Raw genomic sequence first — 18,319 nt, 5'->3', positions numbered from 1 at the left:
TAGGATTGTTGGGGGTGGAGAGGGGGTGTTTAGGCCTTTTGGGGGTGGAGAGGGGTATTTAGGATTGTTGGGGGTGGAGAGGGGTATTTAGGCCTGTTGGGGGTGGAGAGGGGTATTTAGGATTGTTGGGGGTGGAGAGGGGTATTTAGGATTGTTGGAGTGGAGAGGGGTATTTAGGCTTCTTGGGGGTGGATAGGGGTATTTAGGCTTGTTGGGGGTGGAGAGGGGTATTTAGGATTGTTGGGGAGAATTGTGAACTTGTGGCACCGCGTGTACAATCCTTCAGATTTCTCAATCATAAATGTTCTGGGATGCATTTTAATCATGCCTTTTTGATTCTTTCAAAACAGCAAGGGATCTTTTTCATATGCACCTTCACACAGGCAAGATAACAGATTGCCAAAAGAGCACTGCTCTAAGACGCAGTAAAGTTTTGCCAGCTGCTCATGTTGATATGAAAATTGATATTTACACATTTACTTATCTATGACCTACTGGAATGTACATGTTTCATAAATAGGGCAGCACTGTGTCCGGTCGTCTGCTACATCGGATGAAAAGTACGACCCACTTCCTTACTGAACATCTAACATGATATGAGGTACGTTCGACAGTTCTACAGTGAACGCAATACCTACAGCAACGGGTTCATTACCCACCTTTTCCTACACTTACAGGATAGTTATCACCAAGGTCTTTGATATAAGGAAATTGTTGCAACAATTCAAAATGACTGGGTGATATGTTTTTGATTCGTTTCAGTATTAAAGACAGTAACCCTAAATTATTAGGCAGTGTAAAATATGTTCATCAATTACAGCTTTTTATTGTTACATTAGACATTACTTGTAAGGTTTTGCTTAAATTATCTATGTAAGCAAATTCAGTGGATTTCTGTTGTTTGTGGCAGGAACTATGGTCTGTGTTTAAAAATGTCACTACAAGGGGGTGGGGGTAATTTTGTCTTGGTCGTTATTGTCTCTGCTGTCTCTTCGATACTTGGGGCGGGACTTAGCCCAGTGGTAAAGCGCTCGCTTGAAGCGCTGTCGGTCTAGGATCGATCCCCGTCGGTGGGCCCATTGGGCTATTTTTCGTTCCAGCCAGTGCTCCACGACTGGTGTATTAAAGGCCGTGGAATGAGCTATCCTGTCTATGGGGTAGTGCATATAAAATATCCCTTGCTACTAATGGGAAAATGTAGTGGGTTTCCTCTCTAAGATTATATGTCAAAATTACCAAATGGTTGACATCCAATGGCCGATGATTAATAAAACAATGTGCTCTAGTGGTGCCGTCAAACAAAATAAACTTTCTTAAACTATTGATACTTACACAATGACTTGGCCACAACTAAGCGCCATCCCAGTCAAACCAATACTGAAAATCAAGACTTCAGTTATTCTTTATGTGCAAAGATATTCAACTATTGTTTTATTATATTGTTTTAAAGTAGACCTGCGATAATTAGGTCTACAATTCTTATATTATAATTTAACTGAGATTGTAAATTATGAAAACATTGTCATTTTAAAATTAAACTAATCTTGTAAGAACATTGTTTTAATTATAAATAATTCTAATTGACATGATTTTAATCATTGCATTATGCGCTATGGTTTAGAATCACTGTAGTTTAAAACCACCACAATTTATTGTACGAAATTGGTACGAAATGATTCCAAGCTATTGTCCGAAATGGTGACAGTCTAATTTTCCTACATTCTATAACTGAGTACAAGCATGCCATAAAGTGTGGGATGGGGGTGGGTGGGCACACACACACACGCACACGCACACACACACACACACACACACACACACATATATATATATATATATATTATATATATATATATATATATATATATATATATATATATATAAACCATCGCTGCTGCTACTTGATCAAGAAAGGTTGAGAGAGAGAACAGAGAGAAAGACAGAGAGAGATAGACAAAAACACACACACACAGAGAGAGAGAGAGAGAGAGAGAGAGAGAGAGAGAGAGAGAGAGAGAGAGAGAGAGAGAGAGAGAGAGAGACGGACGAGATATTAGTTAGTATACAACGACAGACCCGTGTTTTTAAAGTTCAAGCTCGGTGAGACAATATGTATCTATTTGGACATTTTGAGTAGCACGACGTACCACAGAAATATAGTCCCTACGATCATAACGGGTCGTCGTCGTCCCATCTTCAGTCGCAGTCTGTCGCTGATCATTCCGAACACTGGACTGGTGAAAAACGTCACCACTACAACAACAAAAACAGACAGAAAACAGCTTTTGAAATTGTTCACAATAAGGTATTCACACTGGCGTAGCCAAGGGAGGGGGTGGTCCCCTTACCCAAATCACTCCTCCCCCCCCCCCCCCCCCCCCCACTACATTTTATATTTTCCTGTCGTGCCATGATAAGACTGATAGTGTGGTTGTCCAAAGTAGGTGGTCCCCCCACCCCACCCCCAGTATAAAATCTTGGCTACGTTTATGTGTATCCTGTTATCTCTTATGCAAATAAATGTACAATATATATATTTACTAGTATTTAGATATATTTTTCTAACAAAATTCGGACCTTGTGCTTATAAACTTTAAAGGGACATTCCTGAGTGCAAAATGTTTCCGATTAATAAAATATTTATAAGATTAAACTTACATATTAAATATTTTTCTTGTTTAGAATATAAGTGTCTGTATTTTCAATGTGTTTCTGGTCGTCTTAATATTTGTAAGAAGCCCAAACTGGATTTTGTCTTTAAATAATTTCGTACGTACGAAAATATCTTTTTTAAGAAATAAAATAAAATTTACGCTAGTACAAATATTAGAACGATCGGAAACACGTTTAATATACAGCCACTAGTATTTTACGCAGAAAAATATATTTGATATGTAATTACAATCGTTAAAAGGCTCTGTTAGTCCATAACATCTTAAAAATTGCAGCAAACTCAGGAATGTCTCTTTAATGTTCAGAATCACGCTTTTACTACACTAAAGTCTGAAGACTCCAATGTTATGGCAACGGTATACAAATTACACGACTAAATAAACTTTAGACTGAACGTATTAAAAGCACAGTATTTTGTCCTATGCAATCTCAGCGAAGTCGTTATCGGCGACATCGTTACAGTCTCGTATGTTGAATCGGTGTCATTGTAATGTTGGGGTTTTTTCACAATTTATGTTTGGACAAACCTAACGGTTTGGAGTAAATCTAACGGTAAATAAAGGTAAGAGAGTAATTCATCGTAGTTGTTAACAATTTGTTTCGGACTTTAGACAGAACAGAACAGTAAATACCATGGCGTTTCATGTACCAGTACTCTACGACTGGTTGGGACGTGAGAAAAAAACGATTTCATCTCAGATGAACGCTCGACCACTGGCCTACGTCTTGTCCACTTTAAAACGTAACGTAATCCAAGACGGCAATGGATTGGACACGTCTGCACAATGCCACTGACATCCATCCCAAGAGTGGCCATACGCTAGACCCTTGGTGGCAAGAGAATGGGGGGGGGGGGGGGGGAGAGATCCAAAGAGACCTGGAGAAGATTGGTGGAGCGGGAGATGAAGGCTCTTGGGTGGAGTTGGGGCCAGATGACGAAGCTTGCAACGGACAGACAACATAGGCGTTGTTTGGTGTCGGCCTTATGTGTGACCGCACACAAAGAGGATTAAGTAAGTAAGTAAGTAAGTAAGTACTCTAAGACGCAGATGGCTTTAATCAGACGTTTGTCAAGGAAGGTTTCACAAGCCTACAGTATGTAAAATGGGGTGCTGGTTCTTATTTACCATCTAAGACAAAACTGACTTTTTGTTTTGGCCAAATATGATACGGTCTTGTACTGACTAATAAGTTTCGGAATATTTTACGTTACTATTTTGTGGTCAAGATCTGACCAAAGAATAACAATTTGGCCAAAACCAGTAAGCATCTATTTCAAACGAATAGGAATGGAATTGTACTCAATAAGAGGAGTATGTAAAATTTCACGAAAATCAAATTTATATCTTGGATTGTTTATTCTGTTGATATTAGTACTTGTAGAAAATCAATTAAGTTCATTCATATATATATATATATATATATATATCAATTAACAGGATATAGTGTATCTGTGGCTGGCAGTATTATATGACATTAGTTTGTAGAAACAACCACACACATGTCGCCACTCCCTTAATTAACCAGTCATAAGGTAATGAGGGAGTGCTGGGACGGACATAGATTACATGGTAATTAATAACCTGGCCGTGCTAAATTGTAGAGCTTATTTCCAGACCAATGTGTATATCTGCGTCCCGGACACACTGCATATGCGTGCTGGAACATTGTTGGAACAATTAAAGTTAAAGTTTGTTTTCTTTACTGACACCACAAGAGCACATTGATTTATTAATCATCGGCTATTGGGTGTCAAACATTGATACTTTCGACATATAGATTTAGAGGAAAGCCGCTACACTTTTTTCATTAGTAGCAAGGGATCTTTTATATGCACCATCCCACAGACAGGATAACACATACCACGGCCTTTAAAATACTAGTCGTGGTGCACTGGCTGGAACGAGAAATACCCCAATGTGGCTACCGACGGGGATCGATCCTAGATCGACTGTGCATCAGGCGAGCGCTTTACCGCTGGGCTATGTCCCGACCTTGTTGGAACAGAAGTACAAAGCTACAATTTGGATCTCAACACCCTTTTTATTATCAACACCACCATCACGACCATATCAAAATGATTATGATGATTATGACACGCAAATCTTTTAGCTTTTAAAATGCTACCAAACACGGACATTTTAAAATACTAGCAGCATACTCCTACAGGTGGGATAGCACGTGGTGCGTTCTCTTCAAATCAGTGTACAACTTACAAGTCGTGAAGTGCCTGTACGTGTATGTGCCTCCACTTCCTGTTTGAGTCTAGTGGCACACTTATTCTTGGAGGAGTTGGAGGAGATTCTGGGATAAGGAAATACCCGTCGCACATTCCCGTCTCACACGGGAGGCCCTGGTTGTTGTCTCAGCTTTTGTTTTTGCATTTTATTGGCTTAGGAAAGAGGATTAATGTCACTAATACCAGGTGTTATACTGACGATGATGATGATGAAGATGATGAAGATGATGATGGTAATGGTGATGGTGATGAAATGAGGCAAACATAGAATTTGAATTACTGGATGATTTCACTTGTTGATGACTATTATGATGGCGATGACGTCAATGATGATGATGATGATGATGACGACGACGACGACGACGATGATGATGAAGAAGAAGTAAGGCAAACATTATGAAGTTCGAATTACTGGATGGTTTCCACTTGTCATGTGTTAAACAATTAGTACGTTCACTGTCAATCTGATTAAAATTAGCTCTACTAATCTACCAGTAGATCTAACAGCATTGCGTGGACTTCCATGTCCAGGTGACATTTCGTCTATAAATAATATTTTAATATCGACAATCACACTTTCGCCTTTTATAACGTTATTCGGGAGAATGGGGTTGTTTGTTTTTTCAAATCACTGGCATGATTTTGCAAGTAAGGTTTTGATTGGTCGAATGAATGGTCAACTGGATATGAGCTCCAACGGGGTGCTGTTAGATCCACAGGTAATAGTAATTAACCAGTGGAGTTAATTTTAATTAGATTGGTTCACTGTGGAAAGACCCTCTGATTTAAATGAATTTCAGTTTATCTCCACATCGAGTCTGGGGTGGGGTTATCTTATATCAAATGCCTACCTGCTCCACCGGCCACCATCCCACCAAAGCATGTTCCTTTCGCGGCACTGCCTACCAAAGCTTCAACCTGGGCGGGAATTACTAAAACGACAAAATAAAATTGAATAATTATATTTTACAATATATCTATACTCTGTTACATCACGGAATGTATCTATATTTTTATTACACATATCTCTATAATGTAATATCATGTATTCATATTGTTAATGCACATATCTATATAATGTAATACCATGTATCAATATGGTTACCGACGCCATATAACCGTAAATAAAATTTGTTGAGTGCGTCGTTAAATAAAACATTTCCTATATTGTTAATACTTATATCTTTATAATGTAATACTATGTACTGTATTTGTATTTATATATGAACCAAGAAATGTATTCCTTTTTTTTTTTATCCTCCTGTAAACCATCTTGTCAAAATCAGACTATGTATGTCTCTTACACCGTTGCATAACGGCCTGAGTGTAATAAAGTTCTGTTCTGTTCTGTTCTGGATTGAAACATAACATTACTCACTAAGTTTGTTAATAAGAATATTCCGTCTCAATATCAATTATCTCTATTTTGTACACATTTCCCAGGGAACTCGTAGGGCGTATCAATCCCTGTGTTCTATTTACGTATTCATGAACATACACTATAAAGTATAAACTCAGGTGATTTGATTTACAGGGCCGTAGCAACGGTATGTGAACCGGGCACACAGACACAATATAGTTACAGAGTTATATATTGTTACAATTTAACTGGTACTTTCTGATATTAATTAATTTCTTGAAATAAAAAAACACCCAAACAATTCCTTGATAAATGTATTAACATGCATGTTTTTAAATAAATATGTTTTTAATAAATTCTCATTTAAATACTGTAGTCACATAGAAATGCATAGTGAACAAAACATCGGAGCACAGTACGATAGGGTTTCCTCTAGCCAGACAAAAGGAACACTTCTAAATTAAAAATGGCACTCTTTCATATTTTTCTGGAGGGGCAATTGTTCCCTGTCCTTCACCTTTACCTGCTTCTCCGGCTACTACCTTTCAGCCATTATTAGTAGAGATTTCACGAATATGGGCATGGAGAATGAAAGTTTATATGAAGAAATAAAAAGCAATACAACACTGTAACTGTAAATGAGAGTGTTTTGTTGTGTAGACTGACCTTCCACGCAGAGTAGGAGGACCATGAAGTTGACGCCGAACTGAGTCATGTTCATGAGGATGACGCGGATCTTAGACATGGGCTCAACCTCCACCTCCTCCTCCTCAACCTCGTCCAGCTTCTCGTACGAACTCCTGTGGACAGTCACGTGATATATATATATATATATATATATATATATATATATATATATGCATACATACACAGAAACACGCACACGCACATACATGTATACATATATACGTACGTACATCTAGAAAGCCAGTAAGAATATTATTATCCCCTGCGCCAGTGTGTTAATATCTATGTATATAATAGTCACACACGACATACATACAATATATAGATATTCATACATCAGTACATACATACATACATACAAATAAACACATCACAGACACACACACACACACAGACTTCCACGTACGCAGATAATGAGAAAGACCGACAGACAAACACACACACGCATACGCACACACACGCACACACAATGTATGCATGAATGCGTATTATGTGGTTCTTTCAGATAGTAACGTACATGCATGTATGTTATTAGTAAATAATGTTCACCCATGGCCGATTTTTGCTGACAATTAAATAACTGGATACAATATATATTAATTTTAAACATATACATGAAACTTATCTTTTGCAAGGACATTATTATGTATAATATTATATATGAATACATAATGTGTTTACTAGAATTGTAACAAAACAGAAAACTTCCTGGTGCTGTTTCGAAATGGTATAACAAAACAATTACTAGCTAAAGAACACTATTTATCCTATCATTACCCATGTTATAAAATCATTTAATATTTACCATTATTATATAACATTTAGTGAAATATCTTAAAATATCAGTGAAATAAAAGTGTTATCAGTCACTCTGTGACGATAACATATTTTAGAGTGAAAATTTCACTATTTATCTCTAAAATGTGTTGTCATCACTGTATAAAATGTTATCTTCACTGTAAAAAAGCCGGAACTATTTTTCTGCTGGCATTTTAAAAATAAAGGTAAATTGGCAAAAGTATATAATAAATAGAAAATTTCATGTTTTTTGTCAAATATGATTTATATCTCATCTCGTGAAGTTTGCAATCATATCACACTCGTCGTGCAAGCGCGACTTGTGAGATATGATTGCAAACTTCACTCGATGAGATATAAATCATATTTGACAAACAACATGAAATATCCTCTATTTATTAAGTCGGTCAATAACGTTTTGCTGTCAATGGGTCATTTGTTTACAGCCAACACGATTTGTATACCTGAGCGTAACGTTTTGACGAGATTTAGTTGAAGTGCGTGATGTCTTATTACAGGTGAGGCGACTTCAGAACTCTGATTTACTAAATATCGAATTAAAATGTTATTTTAGAAGTCTTATAGGATAAATACAATTCACTGCTCGTGATTTTTAATTTGTAAACTATCAACCTCGTCTAGTTAATTTTCAAAATTCTGCCCATTTTCAACTCTATTCACCCCCCCCCCCCCCCCCCCCCCATCCCGAGTCAGGCCACCGATCTTATCGGAGGTCGGACTCTGGATGGGCGTGTTCGAAACCCTAGTGGTAATAGAACACGTTAATAAAGGGACATACCCTAGTTTCAGCCCATAAAAAAATAACACTAAGTTTAGTTAATCTACAAACCTGTAACACATTTGGATAAAGTTACCATTGAGTGAAACATGAGTCTGTGACTTTGAAACGGTGAAATACCCTCTAAAAACAGACTAAAACTCGACTCCATAATTGTTACCCCTCGGACGCACGTGCGTTTTTAAAAATATGATAAATGCATTTTGTGATATTAAAAACACCAGGATAACCAAAAACACTTCGAATGTACGGAAATGGATAATCTAAACAATAAAATCTAAGTAAAGTATGATTTCAGTTATCAAAAACGGCTCTAATAGTACAAAATATGTCTTAGTGTTTAAAAACTAGGGTATGTCCCTTTAAACTAGTTATTTATCTATCTATCCATTGAGTCAGTGTATGAAAACAAACCTCGCTTCATCTGTGTTGAGCTTCATGTTTGACGTGTTATCAACGAAACGGGATTATTCTACAAAATAAACGTTCAAACAGCTTCAGTCAACGTTAAGTATGTGTGGGTTGTGGTTTGGGGGTTTTGGGGTTTTGTTTTGGTTTGTTTATTTGTTTGGTTTGTTTGGGGGTTGTTGTCGTTGGGGGTTTTCTTTGTGTATTTTTTGTTTGTTGTTGTTGTGGAGGTGGGGGAGTTTTGTTTTTGTTTTGTTTCGTTTTGTTTTGGCGGGTTGTTTGTTTGTTGTTATGGAGTTTGGTTGGGGGTTGGGGGGGGGGGGTCTTTTTGTGTTTTCTTTTCTGTTTGTTATTGTTGTTGTTGTTGTTATTTTTGTCAGCGGCGGAAATGGATTTTTTCTTTTAAAAAGCAACATCGACAACTATTTCAAAATATAATATAATAAATCGTACACATATTTCACACACAATTAAAACATCTAATTTGATAAATCTTTTAGCTTTAGGGTTGTCCCATAACTGATCCATCACCCATAAAATACGTGTTTATTTAAACTGCTTAGCCACAGTGCAGCACAAGTCACCTTCATGGTCCCAACCCCACGTGATCATTTCTGGACCAGTTCGTAGACTTTTGAAAAGTGTTTAAAAAAAAAAAAAATGCATATAAAACGCTAGAAATCCTCTGTTTAAACCACGACAGACCTACCTCTTCATAAAGGCCCTGGATTCGTTTGCCAGTTCTTAAACGTTGTAGAATACTAGCTAGATATAAACTACTAGTATACTAGCAGTTGTAGTATAAACACTTTACTCTCATCTCTCTGTAAACATTTCCACTCGTGCTCAAACCTATGTATTAATGTTCCGTTATACGAGCATACACTGGTGACGTATGCTACCACTTTATGTAACACTGTATTCCCCGTGTGGTTTCAAATTGTTCAGATTTCAAACACGTATATTACATATAGCACGTTGTGTCCCAAACTCTCACCTCAGATGTGACGAGTCATAGATTCATTTTCATTTCAACTTATTTTCGTGCTTATATCCAATTAAGGTTCAAGCACGTTTTCCTGGGCACACGTTGTCAGCTATCTAGGCTGTTTGTCCAGGACAGGGGGTTAGTTGTTAGTTGTTAGTGGTTAGTGAGAGAGAAGAGGGTGTAGTGGTCTTACACTTACCCATTGAGTCGTTAAACCTCGCTCTGGGTGGGAATTGGTACCGGACTGCGAACCCTGTACTTACCAGCCTGTAGTCCGATGGCTTAACCACGATAGCATCGAGGCCGGTAGTCATAGAGTCATTTCCACTCGGTGGACCAACATGGATTATTTCCCTTTGAAGCAAGTCCTCAACAGTTGGAATATTAAAGGCTGTGGTATGTGCTGTCCTGTATTGCGAAAATGGTTGGAAAATAATTCTTACTGCTAGCCTATGTAACGGCAGCAGTTTTCTTCTCTCTTTAACACTGAGATTAAGCGTTATGTGTTCGACACCATACAGTTGCCGCGGGTGTTTCAATGAAGAAATACTAGTATGTTCTCGAGTGCGAGATAAAATTATGATAACGGGAATAGGCCTACACGTTGTTGTATATGTCAGTGATGATTTGACATCCAACAGCCGATGATTCATATATCAACATGCTCTAGTGGTGTCGTTAAACAAAACAAAAACTTTAAGCCTCCAGTTTCGTAAACAGACCAATCACATATTACCTTTGAACCTGAAACTGTCACAACAGAAGAGAAAAGTGCACACTGGTGTCGGAAAACCAACTCGAGCCATTTCCGGCTAACACATAGCTCTACCAGTCATGTCTGTGTACAGGGCATTTGATGTGCTCTTTCCAGACACATATATTATATCTGACAGATCTTATTACACATTGCACTTCAGGCGAACATTGTCGCTAATGAGCTATTTCCGAATGTACTTTGATGTGTATGTACGTACTCACGTTATGTGTGTATGTGTGTATCTATGTAAGTATGTATGTACTTCGGGTTTGACTATTACATACATAATTATTGGCGTAGGGCATAATTAAATCCTTTCTAGCCTCACAAATTCTCATGCCGTTGCTGGGACTCGAACCTATGGCACCGAATCGCCCGCACCTTGCAGACTTGTATGTGCATGTTTGCATGACGGAGAGGGGAGAGAGTCCTTTTTTCTTTTCTTTTTTATATTTATTATCACGCTTCTATGCAATTAAGGTTCAAGCATGCTGTCCTGGGCATACGCCTCAACTATCTGGGGATGTCTATCAAGGACAGTGGGTAGTGGTTAATAATCGTTAGTGGTTAGTGTGAGAGAGGTCGGTGTACTGGTCTTACGCCTACCCACTGAACTCGTTAAACTCGCTCTGGGTGGGAGCTGGTAGCGGGATGCGAACCCAGTACCTACCAGTCTTAAGTCCGATGGTTTAACCACTGCACCACCGATGCCTATCTTCAAATACATACATTATGGGTACACAATGAACATGCATACACATTGCACTGCAGGCGGTCGACCGACGCCATATAACCGTAAATAAAATGTGTTGAGTGCGTCGTTAAATAAAACATTTCCTTCCTTTCATGCAGGCGGACGACGTCACTAATGAGCTATTTCCGTATGTACCTAGGTGTATATATGCACGTACGTACATTATGTATTAACGTTATGTATGTATGTATATATGTATGTATGTATGTATTAAAACACGCAGCTAGTAATCGATACCAAAAAAAAGGTCTTACAATTGAATCGAAGTCGCCTACTTTTTAACAGAGACAGAGACTGTTATCCAGTGACATACGATACACCAACTGTTTGCTATGTTTTATGTTGTCATATTGATCTACTGGCAATGCGTGGTGGTAAAGCTATAACAGATAACAGTGTATCAGTATACACTTGTTTAGGATACTAATGGGAATGTACATTATCAATAATACCATGAAAACAATCTGAAGAATAACTCTCCAAATTAAGTTTGGAAATCGATGTCACAAGCTTTCATAAATAATATAGCTGTATAAACAATTCGTAGCGGATTCAGAATGTCTAGAGAGGGCGGGTGGGGCATTATCGGACTCGGACATATTAATTTCTAAAAGGTATTTGTAAAAACCCAGATCTATCAACATTCTGGTACTCGACAACCGGTCACATCAAGACATCTAGTTATAAACATTTAGAAGAACCAGGGAAACCCCGGGTGTACGAGTAGACAAATTAATATTCTAGGCAACAAATTCGAGCTTTTCTCCTTGTTACACAACCTAACCTCGATGCTGGAAAGATTTCTACAGATGGAACTAATTAAATATTAGTGTGTTTGTAGATGAGCTTTGACCTGCATGTCTCGCCTAGATATGAGTCACTGGAACACTGCCAGATGTGCGTGCTTGCTTCATCGTGTGAACGATTTCTCTGACCGAGTCGTTTCACTAATTAAAAACTGTGGCCGACTTCTGGAAACAGATCGTTAAAATTAGCATATAATCTCCTGCCGAGTTTTACTACTATTTTTTTTTTTTTTCTGTAAATATATGGGTGGGTTAGGAGTGTGCTTTTTTGTTATTTTTTGACGAAGTTGGGTTTTTTTAATTTAATATCCTAATTTGTGTACTTCTTTAGTAAAATAACTAGGGTTGAAAGTGCTCTTCTTTTTTCTTCTTCTTTTTTTTCTTCTTTTTTAAGGGGGTTGGGTTAAACAAGACATTTACCTAATTTGTTTACATTTTAAGTAATATAATTAAAGGTTTAACAATTCGAACATAATATAATAGTATAATAATAATAATTATTATTATTATTATTATTATTATTATTATTATTATTATAACGCATGGCGATCATATTGCAAACTACCGAAATAAATAACACACATTGTATTTGTGTTATGTTTTGATCAATATTTGCGATTCGTTCATCCTACAATCAGTATCCTGCGTTCCCCAGAGCACCGCTTTGTCTTGTTTCGACCAAAAAGCTTTGAGATATTACGCCTTCTCTTCATATACAACAGCACCGCCCAAGATGGACGCCAACATCTGAGAAAACATCAGCACTCAGCATCATCTCCGAGACGCCACCATCTAGCACCGGCCCTGCTAACCCCTACTACACCGATATCGACATACAAGACATCGTCGCCGCCACCCAATACTGACACTGACATACAAGACATCGCCACCACCCAATTCTGACACTGACATACGATACACCATCGGAACACTGGATAACGCGGCCTCTGACATTGCGGATTTTAAGGGCTTACTTACCACGTAGAAGTCGTCTCCTTAGTTCCCGTCAGCATGGTATATCCCTTTGTCTGCAGTTCTTAACAGTCCATCTCCTACGGGGTCATCATCGCATCCTAACTGCTCAACTACATGGTAGCTGGCTGACGTCAACAACAGCTGTTTCCTTGGTAATCAATAAACCTCGCGGGCAACAAAGAGCATCTGTTTATATACTGAAACCTGGAGCTTCCCCAAATTAGAACACATGCTCTGCATTACACCACAAGAAAACTATCGTCTCTGTTACGGAGATTTTTTTTATTTTTTTTAAACAAAGAGGAAACTGGATGAGAACTTTTCTTTTGGAACCATTTTTAGTTAAAACAAGATACGTTGGATTTTGGGTGGGGGCTGAACAAGACAAAAGTTAGTTTTGTTTAACGACACTACTAGAGCACATTGATTACTTAATCATCGTAGTCATCATAGGAAACCCGCTACATTTTTTCATTAGCTGCAAGGGATCTTTTATACCCACTTTCCAACAGACTGGAAAGCACATACCACGGCATTTTACCAGTCGTAGTGTACTGGTTGGAACGAGAAAACGAGGTGATTCGATCCTTCGACGCAAGCACCTCAAGCGAACGCTCAACCCACTGACAAATCCATATTCGGGCACTTTTCTTTAATTCGGGCACAAATCAGCCTGCCACCCCTACAAAAATGGGAGCCCGTACGTCTATGCTCAGGTCAATACACTTAACTAATGTTGTGTGCTAGAATTTCATTATCTGAAAAAATCTATATTAAAAAAAAAAAAATCTACAAAATATTCGAAAATCATTGTTTTAAGATATACATTTTTAAGTTACATTATTATGCTAGGAAAACACATTTTAGGCTTTTAGAGATTTCAAATGTTTCGGGCGAACATGGCCCTGGACCCCCATACAAAGCTCCAGTGCTTCGCGCGCTCAGGCAACTTCATATCCAAAAGACCCCAGCAAATACCTAGTCGACCCCCCCCCCCCCCCCTCCCACACACACACACACACACCCACACACAAACACGCACGCACACAGGCACACACACACGCACGTACACACACACACACACACACACACACACACACACACACATTCGAAATGCTGGCTACGGTCCTGCTTTACCACTAAATGAAATTCCATAGATGACAATAGTAACATGTGGCTAAAACTCCTACATGCAGCGTATCAATCGACATATACACCATGAATATAAAATGCATCCACCCCTCACTCTTGAAGTAAATCAGAAACATTGGGGGTGAAGCTGCTCATTTCAGATATCGCTGGTAGCCTTTATGAGTACCCTAGCTTCGCACTAAAACTGTCATGCTATTTTAGTAGGATCCCGCACATGTTTCAAGCACAATCGTAGTTGGTACATTGACACTAGTTCAAATTAAACTACAGGAATTTACTGACCAGATAAACCAACGTTTTATCACAACAAACACTCACGTTTATCTCCAATGTAGCATTAATTAGGTCAGGTCATTTCATAGGGCTTTACGTGCACATTCAGAGCAAGCTGTTGTAGCGCACGCCTGTCCTGGGAAGGTTGGGGTGGGAAGGAGGAGGGACCGCCTGCAATGGCAGGTGCAAGGGAGCACCAGTAGCCCGACCGTGGTAACAGGCGGGAGGGGAGGGGGGGGGGGGGTAATGGTGCTATGGAATTTTGAAGGAGCAAAGAACAGTGCCAAAGAGAAAAGGTGTGCATTTTTTATTAAGGAAATTTGGCGCAATTTTGAACGGTCGGTCAAAAAGAAAGATCAAGAGCTAACATAGCTTTTGATTTTAGTGAGTCGAGAGTAGCTCGTTAATTAGACCTATATGATGCTGTGGTGTCTCCCTAGGTTCCCCATAGGGCCCTTAAAAAAGGTCTGACCGGTTCTGGTCGTGGCATGACAACCCAGGGGAGACTCGTGCAATTTGTGTATATACACCGGTAGGTAAGGCGCCGTGTTGTTATCCCGGGGTTTTGCTGGTCTTGTCTTCTTAAAGGAGCCTCAACTGCTTCTGCTTGACATATTTATACATTAATTGTTGGGCCATTATAGTGTTTCGGATTCATTGATGGATCCTGTGTTAGATGTGTGTTGTTATAAATTAGTTGCTTGCTGTATTTGTGTTTACTTATTACGTGTTATGGTTGCGCCCTATTGTCTTACGTCCGTAATCATAAATTCAACATAGCCTACCCAAGAGAGCCCCATCCCTTAGATTTAAAGAAATAGTAGAATGGGGGATTCATTTATATAAACATATCTAGGTAAATTTCAAGAATCTAGATGGTTATAGTGTTATTTTGTGTTATATACATTGTGCATATTGGATATTTTATCTTGTTTCTTTGCGCGTTTGTGATTGCATAATTTACTTTCCATGGGTGTTTGGGGGTTTTTCACGTGTAGCTATCCGGGAGAATCCCAGTGTGCCAAATACACAACTGATGCGTGGGTTAAATATTTCATTTTAACGGCCATTTTGATTTGCAGTTTATCTCCAAATCGATGACCACAAAATAATCAATAAGAACTTATGCGTTATTATCTTTCTAAGTTAAGCTTCGCTGTCCCCAATTCTGTGGATAATTACTTCATAAAACCAAAACAGGCAGCACACACACATACACACACACACACACACACACACACACACACACACATACACACACACACACACACACTTCTTAAGCCAGTGACAAATTTATATTTTGAAAAAAAATCAGTCGATTCCTCCCCCAAACCATACACCCACCAACCCTCCCCTACCTCCACCACCCTACCCAGAGTTTGACGGCTTGGAGTTGTGGGAAGGTTTAGCATTGTGACGACATAGACAATGTAAGCATCGTTAGCCCATCATCACGGTTAGTTTTAAATCTATATAGTTATTATTGTTTTTATTGTTATTTTTTAATTATTTAATATATGTATCTTAAACTCTTTCTTCTCTTTATAGTGTTTCAAAGTATTGTTTAAAATATTTTATTCGTTTTATGTTTCAGAGACAAGAAAACGTTTTGATGTATCATTCAGCATTCATTCATTCAGACGGTGTGTACTCAAAACTACTAAAGATATCAAAGGATGGTACGCACCCCTAAAAACAAATTCAACAACAAAATCAAAGGATTGTGCGCACCTAAAAAAACATCAATATCAACAAAGGATGGTGCGCATGCCAAAAACATTCAAAATAAATAATGAAAGAATGGTGCGCACTCACAACAAAAAATTCAGTAGCAAATAGCAAACGATGGGGTGCACTCCATAAACATTCAACATCAACAACCAAAGGATGGTGTGCACCCCCAAATATATGTCATATCAATTAATTAAAAAAGAATGGTGCGCACCAACAGAAAATATTCTAAATAGACAATCAAAGGATGGGTGCGCACCCCAAAGACATTCAACATTAACAATCAAGGATAGTGCGCAACACAAAAATTATTCAATATCAATAAACAAATGATGGGGTGCACCCCAAACGCATTCAACATCAACCAAAGGACGGTGCGCAACCAAAAATCATCCAATATTAACAATCAAAGGACGGGTGTGCACATCAAAAATATTCAACATCAACAACCAAAAGAATGGTGTACACCCTAAACACATTCAGTATCAAAATTAAAGGACGGGTGCGCACCCCAACATATTCAACATTAACAATCAAAGGATGGGTGCACACCCCAAAAGTATTCAACATCCAACAATCAAATGATTGTGTGCTCCCTAAAAACTTTGAACATCAAAATTAAAGGATGGGTGCGCATCCCAAACACATTCAACATTAACATTCAAAGGACGGATATGCACATCAAATATATTCAACATGAACAACTAAAGGATGGGTGCGCACCCCAAATATATTCAGTATCAACAATCAAAGGATGGGTGTGCACACCAAACACATTCAACATCAAAATTAAATGATGGGTGCGCACCCCAAACACATTAAATTAACAATTAAAAAACATTCAACATCAACACCGGCCTCGGTGGCGTCGTGGCAGGTACTGGTTTCGGATCCCAGTCGAGGCATGGAATTTTTAATCCAGATACCGACTCCAAACCCTAAGTGAGTTCTCCGCAAGGCTCAATGGGTAGGTGTAAACCACTTGCACCGACCAGTGATCCATAACTGGTTCAACAAAGGCCATGGTTTGTGCTATCCTGCCTGTGGGAAGCGCAAGTAAAAGATCCCTTGCTGCCTGTCGTAAAAGAGTAGCCTATGTGGCGACAGCGGGTTTCCTCTAAAAAAATCTGTGTGGTCCTTAACCATATGTCTGACGCCATATAACCGTAAATAAAATGTGTTGAGTGCGTTAAATAAAACACTTCTTTCTTTCAACATCAACAATCAAGTACAGATGCGCACACCAAAAATATTCATCACCAACAACCAAAGGATGGTGTTCACCCCAAACACATTTAACATCAAAATTAAAGGATGGGTGCGCATCCTAAGCACATTCAACAGTAACAATCAAAGGACGGGTGTGCACCCCTTAAAACATTCAACATCAACAAAGGACGACTGCGCACACAAAATATATTCAACATGAACAACCAAAGGATGGTGTGCACCCCAAACACATTCAACATCAAAATTAAAGGATGGGTGCGCACCCCAAACACATTCAACATCAACAATCAAAGGAGACGGGTGTACACACCAAAAGTATTCAACATGAACAATCAAAGGATGGTGTGCACCCCAAAAACTTTCAACATGAACAATCAAAGGATGGGTACGCACCTCAAAAACATTTAACACGAACAATCAAAGGATGGGTGCGCACCTCAAAAACTTTCAACATGAACAATCAAAGGATGGTGTGCACCCCAAAACATACATCAAAATCAAAGGATGGGTGCGTACCCAAAAAACATTCAACATCCATTAACAATCAAAGGATGGTGTGCACCCCAAAAACTTTGAACATAAAAAATCAAAGTATGGTGCGCACCCACAAAAAATAATCATATCAATAAACAAACAATGGGGTGCACTCCATAAACATTCAACATCAATGAAAGGATGGTGCACAACAA

General features: G+C 38.6%; 1 protein-coding gene across 5 annotated transcripts; it reads right to left on the bottom strand.

Annotated features, from left to right (window-relative positions):
- Window positions 1-1,310: 1,310 nt before the first annotated feature.
- Window positions 1,311-13,442, bottom strand: LOC121378792. 5 transcript variants are annotated; one of them, XM_041507111.1, is made up of 6 exons: window positions 13,248-13,442; window positions 8,971-9,028; window positions 6,939-7,072; window positions 5,764-5,844; window positions 2,148-2,253; window positions 1,311-1,377 (listed from the first exon to the last, which is right to left on the bottom strand). In XM_041507111.1, the coding sequence occupies exons 2-6, from the start codon at window positions 8,994-8,996 to the stop codon at window positions 1,329-1,331; spliced, it is 396 nt and encodes a 131-aa protein (XP_041363045.1). In that variant the 5' UTR covers window positions 8,997-9,028; window positions 13,248-13,442; the 3' UTR covers window positions 1,311-1,328. The 5 variants fall into 5 exon arrangements, with proteins under 5 accessions (XP_041363045.1, XP_041363047.1, XP_041363046.1 ...); XM_041507113.1 differs by lacking the exon at window positions 13,248-13,442 and adding an exon at window positions 10,689-10,781; XM_041507112.1 differs by lacking the exon at window positions 13,248-13,442 and adding an exon at window positions 10,216-10,670.
- Between the last annotated feature and the right edge of the window lie 4,877 nt (window positions 13,443-18,319).

Source organism: Gigantopelta aegis, chromosome 8 (assembly GCF_016097555.1).
Source record: "Gigantopelta aegis isolate Gae_Host chromosome 8, Gae_host_genome, whole genome shotgun sequence".
Taxonomy (NCBI): domain Eukaryota; kingdom Metazoa; phylum Mollusca; class Gastropoda; order Neomphalida; family Peltospiridae; genus Gigantopelta; species Gigantopelta aegis.
This window is presented reverse-complemented; position numbering and strand designations above follow the sequence as displayed.

Bases quoted from the DNA above. Each gene is read 5' to 3' on its own strand.
- LOC121378792 (XM_041507111.1), bottom strand. From the start codon at position 8,996: ATGAAGCTCAACACAGATGAAGCGAG. The intron at 7,073-8,970 runs GTTTGTTTTCAT...GACTGTCCACAG, and splicing joins CTCAACACAGATGAAGCGAG to GAGTTCGTACGAGAAGCTGG. The intron at 2,254-5,763 runs GTAGGCATTTGA...TTGTTGTTGTAG, and splicing joins GATGGTGGCCGGTGGAGCAG to TGGTGACGTTTTTCACCAGT.